Source organism: Talpa europaea, assembly GCF_964194135.1.
Source record: "Talpa europaea genome assembly, chromosome: 8".
NCBI lineage: Eukaryota > Metazoa > Chordata > Mammalia > Eulipotyphla > Talpidae > Talpa > Talpa europaea.
The window spans coordinates 112747938-112774557 of NC_140075.1; the positions used below are offsets into that span (position 1 = coordinate 112747938).

Sequence of the window (26620 nt, forward strand, 5' to 3'; positions counted from 1 at the left end):
GAAGTATTTCACCCGGAAAAGAGCCCTGTCTCAGAGGCACCATCCTTGGTCCGTGTCTCTGACCAGGACCTGCACTGACATTGCCTTTCCCTGGGAAAAGGGTCATGACAGGAAAGTCCAGAAACCATTTGACCTCTGCTGCCCAGAATATGGTGTGTTTTTCCCCCCAAGTTTTGCATTCCAGTAGACCTTTCTGTGCTGGTGGAAGTGCTCTACATACTGTTCAACATGGTGGCCTGGACCATGTGTGGCTGCCGAGCACCAAAATGTGACGTGTGACGGAGAAACTGAATTTTAAATTGTATTTAATTTTAGTCAATTTCGGTATAAATAGCCGCACACAGTTCCTGGCCACAGTATCAGACTGTGTTGGCAGCACAGTTTGGGAGAGTGCAAAGCATTGATACTTCCATGTCCACGGCAATCTGTTGAGACTCACAACTCTTTGAAGCAGGAGCAAACAGCCCATTTTATGGATGAGGCGACCAAGGCTCCGGTTGAGGTATCTCAGTGAGATGAGAGGCACCCAAGGTCACACAGCTGGGATGTGGTCGAGCTGGGGAAAATCAGATCCCAGCCCCATGTTCCTCCTGCTACCAAGTAGCTGATCGCAGAGGCTCAGGACAGATGGTGGGAACTGCCCAGAGGGTGAGAGATGTTTCCAGAATCTCCCTCAGGCCTGTCTATTCCGAGTTGGGTCTCTTCCCAAAGGTAGGACTTTTGTGTGGAAAATCTGAGCAAACTTCTGCTTGACTATTTTGGAGCAGAGTAAAGGTAAAAGGGGCACAGCCAAAGGTAGTGGTGGGGGTGTTAGGGGGCCTGATGCCATCTGTTTCTTACTTTCAAAGAAATTTCAGGAGTTTTCTTTTTTTATTCCCCTCTCCTTTGGCATCCTGCTAACTCCCAGAGCTGAACTCCCAAAGCTGAAACTTTCCACATGTCCACAATCCTCAGTGAGGAAGAGAGTGCCAGAGGGTGTGGAGAAGAAAGGGCCGGGAGGAGCAGGCACTGGGAATGGTGGCTGGAAACAGCGTTACCTTCGGTTGCCTGGGGATGCCGGGGGTGGGGTGGGGTGGGGTGGGGTGTCCTGTCCAGGGAAGGTCTGGCTTCCCCCTCCAATTCCTTGACGCCTCCTCTCTGCTCAGAATAACATGTTGAAACACCGCAGTGAGAACATTGCTGTTGGGTGACACACGAGAAAACAACACGAGAGAGGATGTAAGGGAAGTCGCCGAGGGCTGGGGCAAAGGCTTTTGAAACCTGAAACTTGGCACATCTGGACTCCGCGATGCCAGGCACGGTTGACCCAGGAAGGTTATCTTCCTGAGCGGGTGTTTTCTACCAACGAATCCAGCTAGTTTGGAAGTCTTTTAGAACTTTTATTTACCACGATATTATATGCATTTGTAATGTCATTTTTATAGTTTCCTCCCCAACCACTCATTTCCCATGAGCTATAATTTGTACCAGCTACAGTTCACCAACCCTGGTCCTGAGTGAGGCCCAACTGCCTGTGTGGTGAGGGGCTCCGTGGCTGTGAGAGCCCATCTCGGGGAGAGCATCCTCCATGCAGGGACCCGTCTTGCTGTCTGTATCCCTGGCACCCCATCTGACCAAGAGAAGGGGTGCTCACTCAGTGTTGGCAGAATGTATTAGCAAATAAGGCAGAATCCCAAAAAATGAGGCACAGGGACTTGGTGGGCAGGACTTGGGGTCTTTCTTGGGTTTCTAGAAAGTGGGAGAGCTCATGATTAAAGACTGGGCCATCCTCAGGACCCCAGAGTGGGAGGTGGAAGCTGGGCTGCTTTGGAAAATGGAAGTGACACCCAGGCTGGACAGCTGCACGAGCCTCCTCTCACCCCTGCCAGGTCTGGGTTTCTGCTGACATAGAGCTCTGGATGCCAGGGAACAAGGGGTGATGCTGTGCTCCTGGTCCACCTGGGCAACCTCTCAGGCCTTCTTTTCAGCTCCCTGCCTAACAGAAACTGGAGCTGAGACCTGGCCTCAGACTACCTGCTTCCCCAGTGATCTCTGGCCCTGGTTTAGCTGCAGGGAAACCTTCCCTGACTTCCCCTCAACCGTTTCTTAGCCTGGGCTAGAAGTCTGGCCATCACAGCACTTGATCAGTGTCCTGACTTCCCTCTGAAACATATATTCCCTACATCAAACCTCACACCCAGGGCATGCTCTGCGCAGGTCCAGTGAATGAATGTGTGAGTAGGTAAACAGTTTTCCTCATCATCTAAGATTTACTGTGTGGGCTTTAGAGAGGTTTGGGGTCCTGAGGTCGCCATCTGGGCATGTGCAACTTTCCAGAGCAGGGTTCCCAAGGTACAGTTGGTGGTTGCCTTGATGCCAACAGATCTCTTTCCTATCATCATCAGTTCCAGGCCAAAGTTCAGAGATGGTGGGGAGGGAGAACCATCCCAGGCCTGCTGGGAGGTGGTGGGGTGAAAAGAGCCTGGGCTCTTCAATCAAATGGCTGTATTTGAATCCTGGATCCACACTGACTACCTGGGGGCCCTCAGCGAGTCTCTTCACCTCTCTGAGTTTCAGAGGTGTTATTTGTAAATTGAGAATCAAATCACATTTGCTGCACATGATTTCTATCTGATTAAATGACAGTGCATGCAAAGCCCATGTGTCTGGCGTACTGTCAGCACTCGGTCGATAGTCGCGATCTTATTAATGGAAATAATTAATAATAATCATGTCATTGTTAGGCATACAGCAGGAGCTAAGGATGCAGAGAGGTAAGGGACAGTCACTATGCTTAGAGGGACTGACCATGTTTTGGGGGAACTGAGACACAGGCACCATGGCACTGTGGCCATGCCCAATGAGTGGCCTGCCCGGTGACTGCTAGTGCTAGTTGTTCAAAGGAGGGGGCACTGCTGGCGGTGGTTGTCAGGGATGCAGAAGGCCTTTGAGGGAGTAGAGAATTCCAGGGAGAGGTCACCGCACCCACCAAGGTGGAAGGAGGAAAAAGTCATGGCCAGCAGGCCAGTTTGGCTGGAGCAGGCTGACTTAGAAGAAATGTGAGAGAAGATTCAAACTTGTTACAGAGGGTTCGGTGCCAGCCTATGGACATGAATCCTGGGGGCACCTGAGAGCACTGAGCACCTCTGAGGGGGGAGGCTTTTGGAGAGATTTACCAGGCTGGCCCCTGCTCTGGATTCTAGGCCTGTTCTCATCTCAGGAAGTTCCAGGCTCCTGGTCTGGGCCTTGGGGCCTGGTGTTTCACAGCACACAGAACAACTGAGGCTGACCTGGGGGCCTTGGTAACCTGCCTCTGCTCCTCTCATTGAGCTCCAGTTCTGTACCCTCCATCACCAGGTCCAAACCTGCCTAGAACTCTGGCATCTCCCCAAACACGCCACATTACTTCTAACCTCCAGAACTTTGCAGTTGTCTCTCCCTCTGCCTGGAAGACTGTACCTGAATATTTGCCTGTCATCCTTGGCACCTGTCACATCATGCTCCTCAGAGAGCCCTGCCCTGCCTAGCATTTCTGTCAGCTCAGGCATAGTACACCCTGCATCACCTCGTGTGTTGTCTTTATAGCTCATGATACTGCCTGAAATGACATTAGATGTTTGTTTTCCTGTTCCTTGGGGGTCTCCTCTACTCTGCTGTAAACACCCTGTGGGCAAAAGGCAGCACATAGTAGGGACTCAGCAAATATTTGTTGAATGAATAAGTGACAGATGGAGGAGACATCAAGTTTAGTGGGCCCCTGCTCTCCTGGGTCCCGACCCCTGTGTGCAACCCTCCTAGGGCCCTGGTCACTGAAGTTATCTCCAGATTTTGCAAGGCAATGAAGGGTAGTGAAGAGAGAGGTCACAGCCCTGGTGGCTGGTGGTTGCTGCTCAGTGCTGGCTTAGAGGAAGAGGCCCCTGTCCCCCCTTTTTGCCCTCAGTCTGAACCCAGGCTCCAGGAGGCAGAATCTTCCAGCTCCCAGTCCACCATTGGCTGAAGATGGATGCTTGAGAGCAGAAGCTCTTAGAAGGGGAAGAAGAGGAGAGAAGGTTATGCCTTCAAGGGACCCTTGGAGTCCCAACCTCCTCAACCTACCCTGAATGTGACTCATGTGACTCACTCAGCCCACCCTGAATGGAAACTGAGGCTCACTGAGGTCCAGATCACATAGCTTGGGAAAGACAAAAACCCCAGAGACTCAGACCCTGCAACTTTCTGGCCAAGGTTGAGCCCTTTCTTATAAAAGATTCATTCATGCATGCATTCAATATTTATTGAGAGTCTCCTGTGACAGTCTCTGCCCAAATCCTGGGGCTACAGGAGGGAAAGAAACAAAATATCCTCCCTCCTGGGACTGCCAGTCTGGTAGGAGAGGCAGACAACAAAGCTGGGACGTTTGTCCAGTTCAACTCGAATGTGTTCTGCGGGGCGGGGTGTGAGCCATGTCACACCTCTGGTTGCTCAGTCTCTCGCCTGTTGTCCCAGGTGACAGGTGCTCCTTCTCCCTGAGACCTAGGGGCGAGCATAGCCAGGGAGCCTTCCAGGCCGGGGGCTGGCCTCCTGCTGACAGGGCCCCCGCGCTCACCCCCTCCTGTCTCCCCCAGCCGTGTGCCAGCCGCCCTGCCAGAACAGGGGCTCCTGCAGCCGGCCCCAGCTCTGCGTGTGCCGCTCCGGCTTCCGTGGAGCCCGCTGTGAGGATGTCATCCCTGAGGAGGAATTTGACCCCCAGAACTCCAGACCAGAACCCCGACGCTCAGCCGAGGGTCCACCCAACCTGCGCAGGAGCAGCACAGCCAGGGAAAGAAGTGGGGCCAGAACACGACCACTGGCACCACAGCTGCCCAGGTAAGCCCCCCTCCGCGTTGGGCCCTGTGTCCAAGGCCCAGCCTCTGGGGAGATGGCGGGGGAGTGCGTCTTCCTTCAGACCAGATGGTGAAGACCTCGGTAGAGGTCTTCCTTCCCTTCTCCTGCCCCTCTTCCTCTCTCCCCCTGCGCTTGCCACTGTTGTGAGCAGGAGAGCAGGGGTGGGGTTGGTGCAGGCTTTGCTGCGCTTGGGTGGACAGGGAAGGTGGGAGCTGAAGTCTTTACCCTCCAGGCCCTGGGAGAAAGCCAAAGTATCCCTGGGTGTTGCCACATCCTAGGTGGGTAGCCTGAGGCAAGTTACTTACCTATCTGAGTCGGCCTCTGTACAGTGGGCATGGTGATGCATCACTGTGGTGGTCTTCGTCAGGACCGGGTTAGCTGATAGGAGGAAACACTTCAAACAGTGCCTGGCACATGGTGAACTCTTTATAAATATTTCTCCTTTCTCTCTGCACAAGGTCTTTGTGTTGCAGGAAGGACCCCCCCACTTTCCCCGCTGCCAGGAAAAGCCCCTCTATCTACTCTCTCTCCAGCGGGAACCTCTCTCCTTGGAGGGACGAGAAGGAGCACGTGGGGAAAGGGAACAGAATATCCAGCGGGCAAGTGGCGTGTCCGCTGGCAGGATTCCCTGCCTGCCTGCCAGACAACCTGGCCAGACTTTTTCTAGCTCAGGACAGGAAGTCTGAACTTTGTAAACGGGTGCATTTCTAGGGGGCTGTTTTCCTTTTGATTTTTAAGGTTAGTTTTTCCATTTGCTCCCTATTTAGCATGTTCTTTCTGAAATGTTGTAACCTTGTCTTGCTGAACTAAGGGGAAAAGGACTTACTCTCCTGGAGGCCAGAAAGAACCAGGGAGAGCAGAGTGACCTTGAGGTCAGGCTCCTCTAAGAAAGCTCAGGACAAAAGGGGGAAAAACTAGAGGTTGTTGAACAATTATGAAGTTGAGGCGTGGGGTGGGAGGTGTGCCGTGGAGACCAGGCCTCTTGGTAAAGGACTTTTTTCCAGGGCCCTACCACCCAAGCAGGCATTTTCCAAGAGCAGCCAGGAGCAGAAAGACTGGAAAGATGAATTCAGGGTGGGGCTTAGGGAATGCCAAGTTCAAAACCAGAAGAACCAAACCCTGAAGCAAGGCCCAGGGGTGCTGGGCAGAGAGAGGGGCAGTTACGTGGCCAGCTGGACAATACAGGGGGCAGGGTGGATGGCTGTGAGCAGGTGGGCAAGGCCTGAGCCCCAGCTGTGGGTTCCACATAGGGGGACCTGGTGGAAAGTCACCTGGAAGAGCCCCAGATGTGCCAACTCCAGGGCCAGCCAGAGGCAGAGTAGAAGCAGAATCCTTCCAGCCAGACTTTCCTCCTCAAGGCTCTCTTTTGGCTTGTGGATTTAGTCCTTTTATAATGCATTGATCCTGTATGTGTGTGCATGTGTGTGTGCGTGTTGTGCATGTACGCGTGTGCTCATGCACACTTGTGTGGGTGTTAGGAGTGGTTGCTTGGCAGGTCACTCTGCTCCCGTATCCTTGAGCCAGAGTTATTTGACCTGTCCTGTTCTGTCTCCCCAGCCCAACCCAGTCCTCCTGTTTTCCAAGGCCCAGTACCATTTCCTCCATTGTCTCCTCTGATCACTTCCACCCGCTGGCTATCTGAGGCCCTGCGGTCTATGACCTTTGCCTGCAGTTAGACCGTGTGGCCTGCACCCTGGAAGGCAGCAATGACATCTCACACTCTGCATGTTCCCACAGCTGCTCCCGCCCCCCTCCTGGCTTACAGAAAGTCTGCATTTGCTCTCTGTCACTCCAGCCAAACTGAAAAGTTAGTCTATCAAAGGGCCCACACGGCATTGACCCCTCAACCTGTACCTGGAACCAGGGGCTGCTCAGAATGCAAGAGGAGGTGAGGCTCATGCTTCCGCAGTGCAGCGCTTGTCACTCTGCGTTGGGCAACCTGAGTGCAGGGAGGCCGCCTGCTTGTTCATGAATATGTCCCTGGTACCTAATGCCATGCCTGCCTCGCTGCAGGGACTCAGGCAACATGAGTGGCATGACTAAACGAATGAGGCTAGAGACAGGAAAGAGGAGGGTGCTTGGAGAGAAGGAAGATGCATGAGAGACAGGAGGGCCCAGGGTGAGTCTCCAGCCCCCTGCAGGGCCATGCTTTTTCAGCATCACCGGCTCCCTGGCCCGGGGCTACTGTGATGTTGTTAATGAGCTGCAGTGTCCAGGCCAGCCAAGGCTCTCTCTCTGCCCTGGGGCCTCGGTGCCATGAAATCTGGGAACGTCCCAGTGTCCGCAAGGTCGGTCCAGCTGTGTTTTGCTTTGGGAGGCCAAATCCCACTTGCCTGGTGGTGTCAGACATTTCCTGTGAGCTTGGCCAGATTTCCCGAGCTGCCGCTGGCCTCTCTCCTGATAGCAGCTTGGACAGGCCCCGCGTGTCCAGATAGAAGGAGTGACATGGACGCAGGGGCATTCTAGGAGCAGGAGGGGGTGCAAAAAGTCTCCAGAAGGGAGACACTGCAGGGATTGGTCATGGCCAGAGGTGCCTTTAGGAAAGCACTAGACAGAGGCCAAGAGACTTGTGTCCCAGATGGAAGGCGAGGGAGGGGCCAGGAGAGTCTCGGGCAGCAAGCCGCACCTCTGGAGAGAGCCAGACCTAGGCCAGTGCTGCCCAGCTGCGGCCTGGGCTGGCTGACTCTGAGCCCAGCTCCAGGACTCTTCCCTAAAGTCCTGCAGAGCCTGCCCTACCTGAGGAGCAAGAGCCAGAGTGCAGGGGAAGGACCTTTAGAGACTGGGGCCAGCAGTGCCTCTCAAACGGCAGTGGGAATGTGATTGCCTGGGAAGATTTAGGGTGTCTAACATGGACTCAGGTGAGGCTGCTGTTGCTGAGCCATAAGCCACATCTTGAGCCAGTAAGGGTCTGAGTCTGGGTCTTGGATTCAGACAATCCAGGGGTCCAGGTCAGGATTTACCACTCCCCAGCTGTGTGACAATAGGCAGGTGTCCTGACCTCTCTGAGTCACTTGTTTCCACCTGACTGGATTGCAGAGAGGCCAATAAGACCATGTGAGGAGAGCACTTAAGTTTGGTGCCTGCTAGGAGTTAGTGCTCAAGACCTGTCAGCCATCAGTGGGCTGGCTCTCATTCCATGGCGACTGGGGTGGACAGGAGACTGTGGCAAAGAGCAGACAGACAGAAGCCCAGGGCGCAGGCATGAGTATATGTCTCTGTGTGTGCACATCTCTCTGGGAAGAGTCAGGCTCCAGTCCTAGCCTCCGGGGAGGCGTGACTCACAGGTCCAGTGGTGCCACCCCTAGTGGTTTTGGCTGGCTGATTTGTTCAACCAGGACCATTCTCACCAGCGCCACAGGAGAGAGGGGGCTTCGTGAGGGAAGGTCCCAAGATGAAAATGCAGACATTGTACAAAAATGAATAATGATGTAACAAAAAAAAAAAAAAAGAGGGACGGTCACAGCATTTCTTAGAATAGGAGAGGTTGCCCCTGGGTTTGCTCCTTAGCCTGGCCTGAGGACCGAGAGGCTGGACTTCCTAGGATGGGGGACATCCTGGCTTGGTCAGTACTAGGGCAAGTAGGGACCTGGAGGACAAGTAAGGCAAGCGGGGTTGGCAGGGAGGTATCTGGGAAGCTGGGGGTCCCATAGTAGGGGTGCCCCTCTGTATTTATTTTCTATGGCGGTGGTAAAAAAAAAATCATCACAAATTTAGCAGCTTAAAACCACGCACATGTATTATCCTGCCATTCGTCGGTCAAACCTCTCGCATGGGTCTCACCAGGCTAAAGTCAAGGTGTCACCGGGCTGAGGTCCTGGAAGCCCTGGAGGAGATTGTGAATCTCTGCCTCTCTGGCTGAATCTCTCTATCTGACTCTTCTGTCTTCTTACATTTTTGGGAGCCTATATGTTTATACTAGACACACCCCTATAATCCATGACAGTCTCCCTATGTTAAGGTCAGCTGATTAGCAATCACAATTTCCTTTTGCCATTTAATGTCGCATAGTCAAAGGCATGACACCAGAGGACAAGATCATGGGGAACAACCACACCCACCCACTGCAGCTCATTCTAGCCAGAATGCTACCTCTTATCAAAGGCTTGCCATGAGAGTGACCCCCCAAACTTTCTGATATCTCTGATGTCCTGGTCCCCCTCACCCACCCTGCTTCTGCCACACCAGTCAATTGACCTATCTTCAAATGTCTCTAGATGCTCTCACCCCAGGGCCTTTGCACTTGCTGTCTCCTTCTGCCTGGAACACTGCATTCGTTTTCTAGTGTTGTCATAACAAATGACCACAGACTGAGTGACTTAAAACTGAAGAATTTATTCTCTCATAGTTCAGGAGGTGAGAAGTCCAAAATCAAGCTGTTGGTGGGGTGAGTCTCTTCTGGAGGCTCTGAGGGGGAATCAGTTCCATGTCTCCTGGCATCTGGTGGTACCTGCAATCTTTGGGGTCCCCTGATTGTGTATCGCTTCATCACTCTAACCTCTGCCTCTGCTGTCACATGGCCTCCTCTCCCCCCTTATGAGTACACCAGTCAGTCATTGCACGTCGGGTCCACACCAGTTCAGTGTGAGCTCATCTAAACTAGTTACATGTGGAAAGACCCTGTCACTCTCTTTCCCAGTAAGGTCACATTCACAGATCCGGGGCGGGGTGGGGGGTTAGGACTACCATTTTAGGGGGAACATCATTCAATCCACATCGACACCTTTCCCAGGCACTCAGGTGGTTTTCCTCCTGCCCCATTCAGGTCTTCCCTCCTCGGTGGGGCCCTCCATGTTCACCCCACTTAAAACCGCACACCCCCAAACATGCCCATGCTCTGCCCAGTTATTTTTCTCTGTAACAGTGATGTTTTACATATTTTACTTATTTCTTTGATTTATTATTGTTGTTCTTACCCCCGTAAATGTCAAGTCCAGGAAGCAGGGGTTTGGTCTGTTTGATTTGCTGACATAGCTCCGGCACCTGGAACATCACTGGCCCAGGGCGGAGCTGACGGAACATGTGCTGAGGAAAAGGGCTCAGCTCTGCTCCAGTGACCCCGTTTATGTCTCCCCGTTTATGTCTCCTGCCTCGCTACTGCAGGCTCCCGAGGTCCCCGTCTCACTGACAAGGAGAAGTTCAGAGAGGGGAGCTCAGTTGTCCCTGCTGCCACAGCCCGCTCTTGGCCTGGGTCCTGAGTTGCGCAGCCTCTCTGGGCCTTCTTTGTGGGGAGAGGGTGGAGGATGCCCTAGCATCGCTCCTGCCAAAGGTCTTGTCTCGGTGGAGTGTTGGGGCCCCTGGGTGGGTGGCTGCGCGTGGGTGGCCAGAGAACTGGCTGCTCAGAGCCAGCCCAGCTTTGTTCAGCCTCCAGTCTCCGGCAGGGCCCTCTGGGTACTTCCTGACGTGTGACCTTTACCCTGCTCTTCTGAGTGAGCCCACAGGTTTCCCATAGCATGCTATTCCCCTCACCCCCAGTTCTGCCCGTGCTTCTGCTGGGGCTGTGGAGACTGTCCCCCATGAGCGGTCTTTGGGGGAGCAGAGTGACCTCTTGTAGCTCGCCCAGAGGGTAAAGGGGGGAACCTGCATCCTTCCTGGGAGCAAAGATGGCAGGGGAGGCAAGAAATCTTCCCAGGAGATTGACAACCCAGGATCAGAAGCGAGCTGCCCCAGGGAGAGGGCTGCTGGGAACAGAAGGGGCAAGGAGGGGAGTGCAGGGAGGCATCCCCAGATGTGTTTGGGGGAACACTGGCCTTTGAAGCCAGGCAGAATTTCATTCCTGCACCCTCATAAGCTCATTCCACCTCGCTGAAATTCAGTTTCTTTGACTCTGGAGTGGGAAAACTGAAGCCCCTCTCATGGGGCGGTTGAGAGAAGTCACTGAAATGGTGTTTGTAGAGTGAATAGTGGGGTGTCTGACACATAGTAAGTCCAGTAAATACAAAATCTCTTATCCTGCCTTACCCGTGCTTATTCCCCACACTTGTGATACATCAGTGTGAGACAACCCATTTGCCAGGAGGAGTTCTCCTTCACTCCCCTGTCTTGCCTGATAGATAGGGAAACTGAGGCAGTGGATAGTGGGCCTATCCTGGTCATCCAGGAGATCCTGGCTCTAGGCCTGTCTGAAGGGTCTCTGGGGTCCTCTGAGCCCGGCCCCGCTCCAGCCACCTCCCGCAGGCTCCTGTCCTCCTCCCTGGGCTTTAACAGGCCAACAAGTGCCCTCTGCTTGCTCCTTTGAGCAAGGCGGCTCCTGGTTTGTCCTCCCTCCTCATTAAAGTCCCTCAAGACCATTGTTTCAATACGTCTGGAATATGATTAAAGACTGACTCAGGCTAGGAAACCTCCCTGGACCTCAGTTTCCACAATTGTAGATCAAAGGGATAGAATAAATCTCTGAAGTCAAGAGTTAATGATCTCAGCCTCTGGCCTCCAGCTTGGTCATTTTCTGTCCTGGATGGGAACATGCACTTAGCACCCCCCTTAGTCCCTTTCCATGGTTGAAACAAAGACACGTGATGCCTTAGCTGGCCCTGGCTGAAGTCCTTGGCGTGACTGTGGTGTGGGGCAAACAGCCTGCCTCTTCGCTGGGTCACCTTCCCCAGGCTCATGCAGGGGTGCAACCCTGCTAGGTTGACTCAGCTCCACAATCCCGACTGACTCAAGCTTTCGGGACCTCCAGGGATTGCGTGCCTCTCTTCTTCCTTCCTTCCTTTTCTTTTTTCCTGTTTTAGCCTAAATTTTCTCATTTGTTTTTATAACTCTGAGCCCCAGCTTGTCTCCCTGGATTTCTCTGGAATTCCCCAATTCGTAGGACCTTGAATACTCTGTTTAGAAAAGTCTGAAAATCAGGAGACCCAGATTTGCTTCCAAGTTGGGCCCAGCCTTTGACTTTGAGCTTGACTGGACTGAGCCTTGATGTTCCTGTCTGTAGAATGGGAAGAATAGTTCTTTCCTCGTTGGGATGTTGTGATGATTAACTAAATATGAGTGAATGATTGGGGTATGAACTGCAATGTGCCTTGCAAATGCTTGTTGTTATTTAGTGACAGTGAACTGGGGCATTGGCTTGTGCTTCTATATGTAAGTGGGATACTTTTGGGAGAAGTGCCTCACTGAGCACCTTCTGGACCCCCCTTTTTAAGATTTATTTATGCATACAAGAACTGGGGTACAGGTCAGAGGTACAGGGGGTGAGAGGACTCACCAGAGACAGAGTGGGGAGCAGAACAGGCAGACTGACTGAAATACACTGCTGAGGGGAGCAGCAGGTAAGACAGGAGAGGTCTGCTGCACCATGTGGGTAGCTCCCTGGCCAGTGGGGGATCAAACTCGTGCTGCAGAGGCTTTGGACAGCTTCACAGTGCTGTGCTTAACATCTTTGCACCACCAGGGAGGCCCTGGACCCCCTTTTAAAGGTTTTAACTTTAGGGTTAACCTTAGCTACTGAACACAACACCAGAGGATATGCTTCACATCAGAGTCTGTGTGCCAGGCCCCCAACAGTTGTGCAGTGCACACCCTGTGCAGCTGTGTGTGGTGATCCTGTTCCTGACTTTTTCCCAGGACGATGATGTCTCCCATTTTCCTCACAAATCATGCTACTTCGAGGCAGTCCTCTGCAGCTGAGTTCAGCTACTAAGGCCCCTTCTAGGTTTCTCTGAAAGGGGGGTGGGCCTCTGTGGCCTCATAGAATGTTAATATGCACCCCCAACACGCACACATAGTTTACCTGAGACCCACATTGCTCAGGGCTTGGGCAGGGCTGTGGCTGGCCTTAGGGCACCCTTGGGTGAGTAACAAGAAGACCCAGGCTGGGGCATCAGGCTGGCTATGCTATGTTTTAACTCTAGGCCTAGGGGTCATGAGAAAGTGGGAGACCAGGGTTCCTTCTCCCTGTACACCAAAGCCCACAAACTTCTTCCATGTTTGGCCCAGTCCAGTTACTTCTGGGCTAGTGAAGATTCTGGGCACAGGCTTAAGTGCTCAGGGGAGAAGGGGATCCAGAGGTTATTCATACCTCTGCTGCTCCCCACTTGGGGCTAGTGGGCAGATTCAAGGGTCGTGTTTGCCTCCTGCACACTTCCTCTTCACTTCCTCCTCTCCTATGCAAGTCTGAAGGGGGCCACCTGGTCTGAGGTGGCCAGAGGCAGCCCCAGAATTTCTGGTAAAGATCCTTTTCCAGGATTCTCCCAGAGTTGAGGATTATCAGAACCAATCCCTCATTTTGGTTCCAGAGACTTCCTCCCAGCAGCTGATCCTCTACAAATCTCTGCGCTATAAGCTGCCAGCCTCCTGCCAGCCTGTGGCCTGCAGCACAGTGATGGGAGAGCTACAGAGCTCCTTCCTCTTCCAATGCCCCTTCTCTGTCACCACCATCATCGAGACTTCTGTGCCCTGCTGTGTCTCAGGCATGGTGCCTGATTCTCTTCCCTCTCCTTTGGGGTGACAAAGTCACCTCCTCAGTGACAGGTGGAAAGTGGACGCTGCACAAATGTCTTTGGCCAATGGTGATGAGTCCAACTAGCCAGGTGGGGGGGCTGCACCTGCCACTGCAGTGGGGGCAAGTGCCCAGGTGTGGGGGCAGGGGGCCTCCCAGTGCTCCCTAGCACCCACCCCAGCCTGACCTGAATGGCCCAGGGTTGTGGTTACTGTGGTGCATGTGCGGGTTAGAATTGGGTAGGATTGGAATTGTAGTTAGGGTGACATTCCATTCCACACAGTGGGGGGTAGGGTAAGATTAGAGGTCTAACCTTAGGGTGAGGTTTGAACCTGAAGGTTGTGGTTAGGGTTAGGACTGTGGGGTTTGTGAGTGTAGTGTGGTGTTTTAACCATATTTATAGGGCCATATTGACTTAGCTAGCCCTATTAAGGGGCGCAGTTTGCAGCCACCCCTAAGTTAAAGCTGGGGATGATATAGCACAGTGGGTAAAAATCTGGGCCATGAGTCAGACCTCCGTTTTGTCTGGTCCTTTTACCCACCAGCTGCATGGTGCTGTGTGAGTTTCTTCTCCTCCTGTCTCAGTGTAAAGGCAGATGTCAGTACTGGGCACACAGGATCGTGGGCAGAGTAAGACGAAAGTGGAGAAAGTGCTGAGTCACACAGCTAAATGCTCAGTGCTCTATAGTGATACTTTTCCTCATCTGAGTCGTCAAAATGCCAGCAGGAAACAGATGGCCCTCTCAGTAGGGACAGCCTGATAAAGGGCCTTTTTGTAATGCCACAGCAGGAAACAAAGGACAGTGTAGGAAAGGACAGTGTAGGAAAGGACAGTGTAGGAAAGCCCTTAGCCTTCCAGGTTGATGGGGCAAGAGGCCAGTGGTCACTGGAGCTCACAGGAGCTCCAGCATAGGGCAGGGCCACGACAGGGCTGAGGCCTGTGTCCAAGGAGCACAGCTATCGCCCACCCCAGTGGCCAGTCAGGAGGGAGCAGGAGAGGATCGACGCCTTCAGCCCGGCTCCTGGGGTCCCTCGTGGGCTGGGCAGGACTGGCAGGCCAAGGGCAAGGGACCGTCCCAGGACCAAGCGGGGTGCAGAGGGGTCGGAGGGCCAAATGGAATGTCTCCAGCATATTGGTGAGGTCTCTCGATGACCCTATGAGGAGATATTCCTGTTACCCCACTCCACAGGAAGAAGCTGAGGGGAATGATAGTTCTAGCCCAGCACCACTAGATCAAGACTGCAGAACTGGGGCTTGCAGCCATTTTGCTAAACAGCCCCTAGAGCAGGCACACTCAGGTGAGTGCAGAGCAGCAAGCTTGGTGTGGGAGTTGCAGAGGACCAGTCAGGCAAATATCTAGGGTCTCTGCAGAAAAATGCAGAAACCTAGCCAGAGCCTGGAGCAGCATGCCCTAGGGCCGTGCGCTGAGAGGAAGCTTGTGGGGCCAATAAAACATGAATGTATGCAGTTTCCAGCATCTGACTAAAAAAATATAGTAATAACAAACATTTCAGACGAACGGCTGCTCATAGCATTGGTCTAAATCCTCTAGGGGTTTTGTTTGAAAGGGAAAGGTTAGGGAGGGATTAAGCAAGAAGGGAACAGAGAGACAGTTTATGCCCTGGGCAAGGTCTGCCCCATCTGGGGGCTTAGTGCAGATCCCTGCTGCTGGGAATGTCACCTTGGGGGGGGGGGGGTGTTTGTGTGCGTGTGTGTGTGTGTGTGTGTGTGCGCGCGCGTGTGTGTGCACATGAGTGTGTGAGAGAGACAGACAGACACACAGGGGTGGGGGGAGAGGAAGAGGAGGAGGAACAGGAAGAAGGGAGGGTGGGTGGTGAAGGCGAGCAGGGAGGGGAGATGGAGCGTGGGCGGAAGGCTGCGCTGAGAGAACATGTCTCAAAAGTCATGGAGATTTTCGGGCTCTGTGAATTCTTCTTTTGAGCTCAAGGTTTTCAAATATATATCAGGTTTCAGCCCTCATCCAAGACGTAGAGGAAGTTTCTGATTTACGAGTCCAGTAGTTTTTCCAGTTACGCGATCTTTAAATCTGCCATCAGTTAATTAATTTACCACTGTCAGAAAAAGGCCCTGTGCGCTTCCCAGGTGAAAATCACTTTACCAAAGGCGAGCGGTATTATGATAACAGGAATAAAAAGGGGCTCTGAAATGCACACTTGTTTCCACTTGTGGAATGAACTGACTCAGTGCCTCAGTGTTCCTTCCCCCGAGTCACCAGCTCCTCGCGCACGCCTGCGCCCGCACAGACAGACACCCCACCTCTGGAGAGGGGCTAGGGAGCAAGAGTTAAGTCTTGCACCCTCATTTCCCAGAAAGGGACGAGAAGGGGAACAGAGATTCAAAGCAGCTCTCCCGGGTGTGAGTCGGGCTGCATGGGACCCGGAGGGGTGTGAGTGCGCGTCGGTCTGTCTGTCTGCAGATGACATAGTGAAGATTGCTAAATGATTTCCAATAACGAAATGTGAAAACACATAGTTCCTTTGTGAGCCACATAGCTGTGGTTTTGTGTCCGTGATTCATGGTGGAAGTGAGTAGCTACTGCAGGCATTCTGTGAGGGTTTTTTTTCTTCTTTTTGCTCCTAAAAAAATATTTGTGAAAAGTCTAACATTCAAGGAAGTCCAGTGCTTTTTGAAAAGAAAAATCCAGTTTCCTTGCAAAATGAAGAGAGCAAATCCAAACTTCTGCTTCAGCCGGCCACCTACACGGCCTCTCCTCCGGGCCCCCCAGCCCCTGACCAGTCCCTGACGTGCCCACCCCCTGTGCACCCAGCAGACGGGGGAGCTGGATCTGGGGCCTCTCCAGGGTATTCAGTGCTGCTTGGGGCCAGGGGTGTCCTCTTGAGGAACCATTTGGTTCCATATTTCTTCCTTCCTTCCTCCCTCCCTCCCTCTCTCCTTCCCTCCTTTCCTTTCTTTTCTTTCTTTCTTGCCCTTGGGTCAAGGTCAGAGCACCTTCTGCAGGAAACAGTGCATGAGGAAGGAAATGTGAATCAGTTATGTCTACGGTTAGATCAGTTCAGGCTTATCTGACTCTGCCACTGCACAGCCATACTGCCTAGAACAAATGATTCAACCCAGCAAGCCTCAGTTTTCTCATCTGTAAGATGGGGATACCCATCCCTACCTTACAGGATTGTCAGCAGGGCTTGCAAATACATGTGCATGTTCCGCTCTTATTTGTCCCTTGTCTCCCGGGGTTATCTGAGCCTTTAGTTTACATCAAAAGAGCAGCAGTGTAACTAGAGACTCTGGTGTTTGCCCAGTCATTTGAAGGCATTTCTGGCCCTGGTGAGGTTTCCCATCACGGCCAATGGTGAGCAGGGGGTGGGAATGTCACCCCCCCCCGCAAGGCAGACAGAGCCCAGCCTTTGAGACCCTGCCCGGAACTTCCCTCCTGGGAGTGGCCCCGGGCCAGTCACAGCCTTTCTGTGCTCCCAGCGCGCTCTGTAAAGTGGAGGGTGAGCGTGCCTATGGCAGAGTCGCTGCACTATTCAAGTGAGGTAGCGCCCATCAAGGGCCTGGCAAAAATGTGAACATGAAGAGGCTGGAGCAGATTTCTAGCACGTAATTGATCTATGGCCTTGGGTAGCTACGCTGCTGAATGAAAACTTCTCAGGTTGGGGTCCCAGCTCTCATAGAAATCTTCTGCTTAGGGTACCACGGTGGAGTCCAGTCCCTAGAAGAGCAGACTGGCTCAGGATGCCAGGGCTTTGGGCAGCCTTTGGGGAGTGTATCACCAGCCCGGGCCTCCAGCTGCCTTTGTCTAAGTGGGCCTGTCTGGGCAAGTCCAGGAGGGGGGTAACCGCATTGAATCTTGGGCCTGTGTTTGCTGTCCCATTAGACAGGCCTGCTAAGCTGCGTGTGTGTGTGTGTGTGTGTGTGTGTGTGTGTGTGTGTGTGTGTGTTATTATGGAAGGTGGAAGGGTCCCAATGGCATGAGCTGGGAATGTGAGGGTGCAGGAAGCGGACATCTCACAACCAACATGAGGTGAGAGGCCCATATCCCAAGCTTATCCATGACCCCAGGGAACGGTCCTAGCTCAGCCCCCTCAGCCTCTCTTCTGATCTCCTGGAGCACTTCCCAGGTGCCTGTGGCCCCTGCCTTGTGTTTTCATTCCCTTTCAATGGCATCGCCTCTCTACCCCCTCCCTTTTTTCATGTGCTTCTTTGCTTCTTCGTAGCTCATACAGCACCCCTGGGCAGCTTGGGTGAGCGTGAGGGTGCAGTGGTGGGAGCAGCATGATAGGTTTAGAGCCCAGTACATCTGGGTTTCAATCCTGGTCTTGCCATTCATGATATATGTGAGGTAGTGCCAGCCGTGGGCCTTGTCCACGCTGCAGGGCACTGGGGGAACTTCCTAGCAGGTATTTGATCAGGAGGGTTGTGTGTGGAGTGCTGCCAGTGCAGGACCTTCCCCCCTCACCCTGACATCCCCTCTAACCACAAATAGGCCAAGAAGGCCTCCAGGGTGGAGAGGGCATGTGTGCTGGGAGCCAAGGAGCACATCAGAACAGACAGAGTGGATGAGAGGGGCAGATAGGGGCCTCCAGGGAGGAGTTTTCCTTCTGAAGAGATCACTTTTAACCATGTTACTTCATAATGACGAGGCTTTCCTCTGTGCCTAAGAGCCACAGGACAGGGCTCTTGGCTCTGTAGCTCAGTCCCAAAGCCAAGCTGCTCTCAGCCTCCACCTAGTATCGGGGTTTAGGGTACAGAGTCCGGGACTGGAATGTCTACAGATTGTGTGATTCTCAGCAACGTTAGTCACTGGCTCTGTTAGGCAAGTTACCTCGCTTTTCTGTGCGTCATCTGTAACTGGGGATAATAGACCTACTCCTTCATTTTAATGATGATTACATGAGTGGGGATTAAATTTCCACACACACGCTACTTAGAAAATGCGTGGCACGAAGTAAGCACTAAGTAACTCGTTGCTCTTACTTACTGTCACCCCAGGCCTCTCTCATCTTCCCGTAACTGGACGGGTCTCCTTTCTAACTGAACACCACCACCAGCACATTCCTGAATTCACCCCTTTAGTTCTCTGGATTAGTGGAGTCTGCTCACCCTCCTTCCTCAGGTTCACATCACGCAACCTCCAGAAAGTCTTTCCCAGGCATCCATTCCCGGGGCTGCACCTGCCTAGGAGGCCTGGAGCTTCTCGGCCGCACAGCTTCCCTGGATGTGATACTCCTGGTCCCTGCTGCTTTTCTCCATCTTGGATTGTTACGAAACACTCACTTGCAGGGTCTTGTCCAGGGCCGCTGTGTAGGGGTGTGTGCTGCACCTGCACCACGATGGCTAGTCAGGGCTTGAATGGGGTTAAAATCCAGCCTATGTCTGGCTGTCCCAGACCTGGCACTGTGCTACCCCGGCCTGAAGGAAGTGGGCAGCTTCTGTAAACTGGCTGCCCACAGAAGACCCCTTGCCTAATTCCCACAAAGGTACCAGGTATCCTAGGCCACCCCCACCCAGACGGCTCTGCCTGGTTTGTAAGCTGTGCAGGGCGAGAGGCTTTTCCCCCAGCGCCCACCTCCGCGTACGCGCTGTGTAAGGTGCTCCTAAGTGCACCTGGGAAGTGGCTGATGATGAGCTGACGAGTCTTCTTGGAAGAACGTGGAGCCAAAGGCTTCACATTGCCTGCCTGTGGGGTGGCTGCGGATGGGGTCCAGCCAAGGTAGGGAGAGGGCTTCAGCGAGGAGAGGGTCCTGGGGGAGGACACAGAGAAGTTAGAGTTCAAAGTTGACAGATACTTGGGGTCGGCCGCTGTGTGCCCAGGGCTGTGACGACTCCACAGGGGATACAGAGAGGGTGAGGCCCAGTCCCTCCCCTTCCCTCTGGGGCTCTGTATCCCTGGCTGAACCACAGCCCTTAGAGTGGTCCTACTGGGCCTAGAAGGATGCAGAGGAGCTCTTGGGGGGACGGGAAGAGGTGACTGCCCAGAGGTCTGACACAGGGGCAAGTGAGGCAGGGCGTTTCCTGGGCACCTTCTCCTCCCACTTTAGCCGTGAGGTGCTGCGGGCCTGATCCCAGGGTCTGAGCAACCCCCCTGGTCTCCTGCTTGTTCCCAGCCAGGGGAGAAAAAGGAGATGAAGAGTCTAACGGTGTGAGGACTTGTCAGCTGGCTGCTCAGCAGAAGAGTGTTCGAGGTGTTCGAGGTCTCTGAGGCGGGAGGGATGGAGGAGACACAAGGACCCGTGAGGTCTCTGAACCTTCAGGGCGCTGAGGCAGCACCTGCTTCAGGGCTGTTCTCGAGAGGAGTCAGGTCTCCGGAGGGGCTCTGTACCCCACAGGGCTTCCCCCGACATGCACAGTTCACACGGCCCTCTCCCTGCTTACCTGCAAGGAATCAGGAATGCTGTGTTCCCTCTGGGGCCATCTTGGGGAGCAGAGCAGGGTGTGGATCTGGGCAGGAGAGATTCTCAGCGCTCCACCCCGCCCTATCCCCCAGCCATGGGGACACCCCCTGGGGTGGTGTCAAGAGCTCCAGACCTCTTAGACTTGGGTGTGGCCATGGAAAGAGCTGGAGGCACAGACCTCGGAGCAAGGGAGGTGACTCACAATGGTGGAGGGGCAGGATGAAGGATTCACACTGACCAGTGAGGCCAAGTGAGGGTGAGTGGACAGACAGATCACCAGCAGGAGAAGCCTTGAGACACCTGGGCAGGCTGGCACTCAGCCCGTTGAGGAGGGCACCAGGGAGTGAGGGTGCCAGTGTTGGCGAAGCTGCTTAGTGTGCCGGGCAGTGGGTGGGGTCTAGGTCCCCTGGACATCCCCCCAAGCATGCCCCGCTTGTCTCTCAGATGTCTCTCAAATATCACAAATGTCCCTGAAACCCACTCTGAGCAGGAGTGCCTGCTCCTTCCTCTCTGCTACTGGGAACACAGGGCAGGGAGTTCCCACCTCTCCAGGGCTACTGTGTCGCTGGTCAACTCTGGCTCTTTGGATGCCGAATCCTGCCCCCCTGGGACATGGTCCTGGCTGTGTCCTCTGAAAAATCCAGTCTCTTTCCTGACATCTGATGACGGCTCATACAGTTGGGGGGCAGAAGACCAGGGTTAGGAGGTTGCTGATTCCCTGGGCCAGCACAGTCAGGGCCCCAGTGTTGGGGCATGAATGAAGACTTCAAGGGACAAAGTATGCAGGGAAGGCAGCCAGGGGAGCTTTGTGACCACATAGTTACAGACCAAGATAGACTTCCAGGGTTCAGATCCCAACTCTTCCATATTCTGTACTGCTCTATCCAAACTGTAGCCACCAGCCTCCTGGGGCTATTTAAGTTTAATGTAATGTGAAACTCAGTTGCTCTGTCACTCAGCTGCATTTCCAAAACTCAAAGCCACAGTGGTTACTAGTTAGCATAGTGGACAGCACAGACGCGAGAGCATCTCCATCACTGCAGGACGTCCTGCCAGGCAGCACAATTCTAGATGAATGACCTCAGACAAGTTCCTTAACAGCTCAGTGCCTCGGTTTCCTTTCTGGAAAAATGGGTCTAATAATAGTGCCTAACCCTGAAGTGAGCGTGAAGATTAGATAACATAAAGGAAATGAAACAGTTAATACACAGCACAGGATCAGTGCTCAACAAATTAGTGTCCGTCCTTACTGTCTGGGACAAGCGGGGCTGTATGTAAGCTCTCCCCCGCTCATGGTGTCACCGGGGAGCCCACCAACTTGGTGCCTCTGATACCCGAAAACTGGAGAGGGCTGTCTTAGCCTGGCCGGGGTCTCAGCTGCTTAGCTCCAAGCTTGGTGCTGCCCAGAACCAGGTACCTCATGACTGCGCCAAGTCATGTCTTCCCCGCTTCCTCTCTCCTCCCCCCCAGGTACTCCCTCCCAGGTACCCCTTTCTCCCTATTGTGCAGAGGCAGAGCAGGGTGTTCTCAGTTTCTGGCAACTTATTTTAGGTGCCTGGGGTTCTGCAGAAGGCCCATGTGATCCTGGCCTGGCCAGCCAGGAGGAGAGAGGAACAGGGCTCTGTGAGAGCTCCCCACAAAGTGGAGACACAACCACGCGGAAGGGTGTGAACACCTGAGCTGGGCCTGTAGTCACCGTAACAGGATGGAGCAGCCTCTGCCCCTTCTGCCAGAAGCAGGGATCGAGTTCTGGGCATGTCCTTCTCTCTCTGTTTGTTCTTGCTCTGTTCCCCACCTACCTTTCAGGCTGCCCCCTCCTGGGACCTCCATAGGCTCTTCTCAGCTGCAACTCAAGCATCAGTGTTCCCCAGGCGCCCTGCTCCACCCTTCTTTAGTCTCTGTCTACCTTTGTATTTCTCAAAACTGATCCGGTGTCAAAGCACCTGGAAATCATAAGGAATATCATGAACTATCAATGCAATTAATTCAGTGATTAGAACTGAAAGCAGTTTTATTAGCAGAAACTATGGCGATCATCTGTGTTTGCAAATAAAAACTCAGCTATAGGCACACACATGTATCCCTGGAAAGGGCAAGCTGTTGAGCGAAATGCAATGGGCTGTTGCCACGTTTTTCCATTAATATTCATTTATTGCTTGTTCATTTGTTTTATCATGTGCTAGCAATACTCGTGGTAGCAGGCGCCAAAGGTTGCAGGCGATTTTATGGGAGCAAAACTTAAAGCAGACACCAGTCTGTTCATTACCATACTTTCCCCCTTTCAACTGGTAAATGTTCCCTGAGTGTATGCCTCAGCGGTGGAGCTCTGAAGCATGGACTGTCCTGCAGATGTCACTGTATCATCCCTCCCCCTGGACTCTGCCACCACCGAGTCTACACTTGTGACTCGGCAACCGTGTGTGCAGCCTTGGCTCTCTCCTGAGGGCTGCTCCTGGGTGTTTCTGTCTGGAGATCCCTCTTGAGGCGCCCAACACTCCTCATATCCAAACTTGAGCCACTTCTTGGATCTCTTGGTTGAAATCTTGGCTCCTGGAATCCCCTCCACCCATTTGTCTAAGCCACAGCTGGGAATTATCTGTCTCTTAAATATCCCTTGAATGCATGCCTTCTTCTTGGATCCTTCCTCGGTCCCCACCAGCCGAAACCACAACCAAAGCCTTCCAGCTGTCCTCTGGCCCTCCTCAGTCTGGTCCAGTCACCACCAGTGTAACAATCATTTAAAAATACCCCATCATGGCCTAGACATGCTTGAAGACCACAGGCATCTCAAGGCTAACATGTGGTTCCTGCTGTACCCCCACACCACTCCTGGGCTGCTGGCCCCTTTGCTCACCCCTTATTGGAGCAGAGAGAGGAAGAATGTCATTACCATTCTTGAGCATCAGTGCCTGGCACAGGGCAGACATTCAGTAAATGCTTCTTGAATGAAGGGAAGAGGGTGGACTCCTCCTCAGACCACATCATTTCCCTCCTGCTCCCAGGTCACCCTAACCCATTCAGTATAGCCTGGACACCTCCCTCATATTCCAGGCCCTCCACCATAGAACCTGAACCTCTTCTTAGCCTCAATGTCCTTGGCTGTAAAACGGCAATATAGAATGGCAAATGATGACAGATGGATGAACTCATCTGGCTTGGTAAGCTTGCTTCTGCACGGAGGGGTTCTGCAGCCTTCAGCAAGGCCTACACCTTCCCTACCCTCTGTTTTCATGGCTGTAAAATGGGGATAATACATCACTATGAAGAGGCCATGTAAGATGATGCACGCAGTGGCATTATTGGTGCAGAGCCTGGCACAGCGCAAGCATTCCTTACATTGCAGCGCCAGTTTATTCCCCACCCACCCACTTCTCTCTTCCCTTCCTCCCTCTCCCCCATAGGCAACCACTGTTAGAAGCTTCCAGGCTATCCTCCCAAAGTTGCTTTATGAATATGCAAACGAATGCAACACATCTCCTTGTTGTCTATTTTTACACGAAAGTTTATGTGTCCTATACCAGAACTCAGCAAGCTTTTTCCATAAAAGGTCAGATAGTAAATATTTTAGGTTTTGTACAACATATGGTTTCTGCAACAACTCAGTTCTGCCATCGCAGAGCAGACGCGGTCAGAGACAATAAGCGTGGCTGTGCGCCAATCCGTCTTTATTTATGGAAACTTATATTTGAATTTCATATCACTTTCTGGTGTCATAAAAGATTACTCTTCTTTTGTGGTTTTTTTTTTTTTTTCAACTTTTAAAAGTTTAAGATGCCGTTGTTAGGTCACAGTCCATACAGAACCAGTGGGGGACTGAATTTAGGCTGTTGGGTTTTCACTTCTCAATGTATCTTGGAGTATTTGCCCCATGGATGGAAGGGAGCTGCTTTTTTCTGTTTTGAGGGCATATGACTTCATCCTGTGGAGTATCCCAGTTTGTTTAACCAATTCCCTGTGAAGGACACTTAAGTTGTTTCTATTCTTTACAAAATATTTTGCTATTACAAAATAGAACTGCTGTGAATAATCTTGTTCATCCATCATGTTGGACATTTACAAGTGTCCCTAGAGGTGGAGCTTGGGATGTGGGTTCAGGGGTGTGTGTGTGGGTGGGTATGTGTGTGTGTGTGTGTGAGAGAGAGAGAGAGAGAGAGAGAGAGAGAGAGAGAGAGAGAGAGAGATTTATTGAAGGATGCTAGAGAGGAAGGGAAGCAGAATGGGAAGGTGGAAAGAGCAAGCAAATACTGGCCCCGGAAAAACCGAAGGTGGAGCTTCAAGGGCTGCCCTACCTTGAGGCAAGGGGCTAGACTTGTGAACTTCTGGTTGCGGTAGACTTTGGGCTCCTAGTCATGGTGGCCAGAGGAGCTTGTTAGATTGTTCCATCAGCCAAGAGCATGATTCAGGAGACGTGGGTGTGGTTGTGCGAGGTGGGGATCTCCAGCTGCGAACGGGACTTGGGCAGGGGTCAGCAGCCTACGACGCTAGGTGAGTCTGCAGCATAGAAAGTGAAACTGCAAGGGCAAAGCAGAGATGCATGTGGGTAGACATTGCCAAACTGCTCTCCGTAAGAACAGTTGTCAGTTTACATCTTACCACCAACATCTGATATGTCTGTTTCTGCACAAGCTCACCACATTAATCTATTTTTAAACTTTTGGATTTTTTGCTAATCTTATAGATCAAAAAAAAAAATAGTTGTGTCCAAATGGTTTTCATTTGCGTGTCTCTTAGAATGAGAAAGGTTGGGCATAGTTTCATGTAGTTAAGAAATATGTATTTTTTGATATGAACTCTTTGTCCATACCCTTTGCTGATGTTTCTTTATCCGTTCCATTTCTGGGTGCTCCTTATATCGAGGAGGTTGGTCCTTTGTCTGGGATATGATGTGAGTTGCACATATTCCTCCCATTTTGTCATGTGTCTTTTTACTTTTTTTTAAGCTGGTTTTGGTCAAGCTGAGGTTTTCAACCAGAGGATGGTATGGACAAGAAATGATACATTATGTAAAACACACAGTGTGATGCCCACTGCCTGGGGGGCACAGAATGGAAGTTCTTCCCTGCCCCTCTCTACTCTCCCCTTCTGGCTTCATCCAACTGTGCTCGTTATTCTTCTTTAGATGTTCTTCCCTCTTCCAGGCATTATCTTATGTTGTTTTTCTTAACTGGAATGTCTTTGTCCTCATTTGGACTGTGAAACTCCTACCCATCCCTTAAACTGCAGCTCAGATGTCATGGCTCTCTGACAGCTGAGCTCCTGTACCCCGTCAGCCATCATAATCCACATGGAGTCCTAGTGATTTACACATATCTGCTGAGCCTCAGTTTCCTTATCTATAAAATGGGGTTGTTAGAAGGAATCATTTTTTAAAAACAAAATGATGCCTGTTTATTGTTGTAAAATGCCCCAAATATAGAAACCTATAAAGTTTAAAACAGTAGTTACACAGGCATGCTCATTTCCAGTGGGGTTTCACTGTTTACAGATCCTTCCAGACCTTTCCTAAGCCTGTATAAATATCTATAAGGGTAAATTTTTCTTAAAATGGAAGCAAACTATCTGTACTAATCTGTAACTTAATTTATTCACTCAATAAAATGACATATATAAGACAATGCATTTAAAGCACCCAACTCTGTGCCCAATAAATCTAACTATGACTTGCTCTCTCTCTCTGGATTGTTCCAGGGAAGCACCTTATAGTGATGTTTTAAACCTTCTATTTCATAAGAACATGTATCAAACACAATCATTTGGAAGCCCAATTATGCATGAGAGTGGAGCTCCTGGGCTAGGGTGCTCCTGGATGGGGTGGCAGAGCCCCTCACCCTCCAATCTCCACCTCACTGTGCGCTGATGGGATGTTGGTGCACCATTCTGCTAGTGTGGGGCAGAGCCCACCTATGCCAGGACAAATCCTGTCTTCTCTCCTCTGCACAGCCAGGTTCTGCCTACAGCTAGGAGAAGCACACGGTTGTTTGTTTTTAATTCTCTGCAAAATGAATCACTGATTTGAACTCAAGGATCTTGGTAGTTGGCACTGAGTCCTACTTAGAGAAACAAGGACAGCAACAGTAACAACAGTGGGACCGAACTCAGAAAGAACCCTCTGACCATCGATCTTCACCTGATTTGAGAGCTCTTTGTCAGGGTCCAGTTCAGGGGTGCCAAGTGTTCCCTTTGCCCCTCTAAGGTGCTTTGTGAAGCTGGCTCTAAGCTGAGCGAAGGCACCAGCCTGGTCCCATCAGGAGCAGACTCCTCCCGACCCACCAGCTTGCCCACCTCCCTCTCAGAAGCCATTGGAAGGATTGTGTTTCTGCTGCTGTTAGTTGTACTGAACTTTCGCTGGAATGAGGAGCGGGCGCTTGTGGTTTGGCATCCCAATTCTGGCCTATTACAGTTCCCAGAGATTCTGAGGCGGCTAACAGAAACTCTCTCCCACTTTAAACCCCAAAGTAGGGTGAAGTGTGGTTGAGGACTGTTGGGGTGAGGTTTGGCTCTTAGCACTGAAGGAAGAGCAGCATTGAAACCCACGGGAGCCAAACCCTGAGCCAAGAGGGCTGGGGAAGGACTGAGGTTCCCAGGGATGTGTGGGGGTAGCCAAGCCCTGACATCTTCTGGTTTGGCTTCTCCAGGAAAAGATAAGAGGGCGCTTCTCATGGCCTGGACACTGAGGGCAGATAGAACTGGAATAGGGATGGTGGCTGGAGAAGGGCACAGGATCTTATCCAACTTGGGCAAGGAATCCAGTGGCAAGGTTAGGGGTACAAATTACAGAGGTAGGAGCCTCCCAGGCCTCAGCTGAGACTTCTGGGGTGAGTTTCCATCAAGACTCTAGGCTGGCTTGTTGGATAGCACAGGAGTCAGGGAGCCCTGGTTGGAATCCTGGGGTCTCATTTTACCTGTAAGATAACCTTGGGCCAGTAATGATTCTTTCAGCTCAGTGTCCACAGTGTGCTACAGCTG

The 26620-nt window shown here is 52.2% G+C and overlaps 1 protein-coding gene across 1 annotated transcript in view; it reads left to right on the top strand.

The window, feature by feature from the left end:
• Positions 1 to 26620, top strand: part of LTBP2 (latent transforming growth factor beta binding protein 2) — a gene marked incomplete at both ends in the record, with an annotated part of 85401 nt that overhangs the window by 14250 nt on the left and 44531 nt on the right. Inside the window, one exon of the mRNA XM_084240312.1 lies at positions 4584 to 4824. Coding sequence (XP_084096438.1) covers positions 4584 to 4824 — 241 coding nt within the window. The remainder of the gene's footprint in view (positions 1 to 4583; positions 4825 to 26620) is intronic.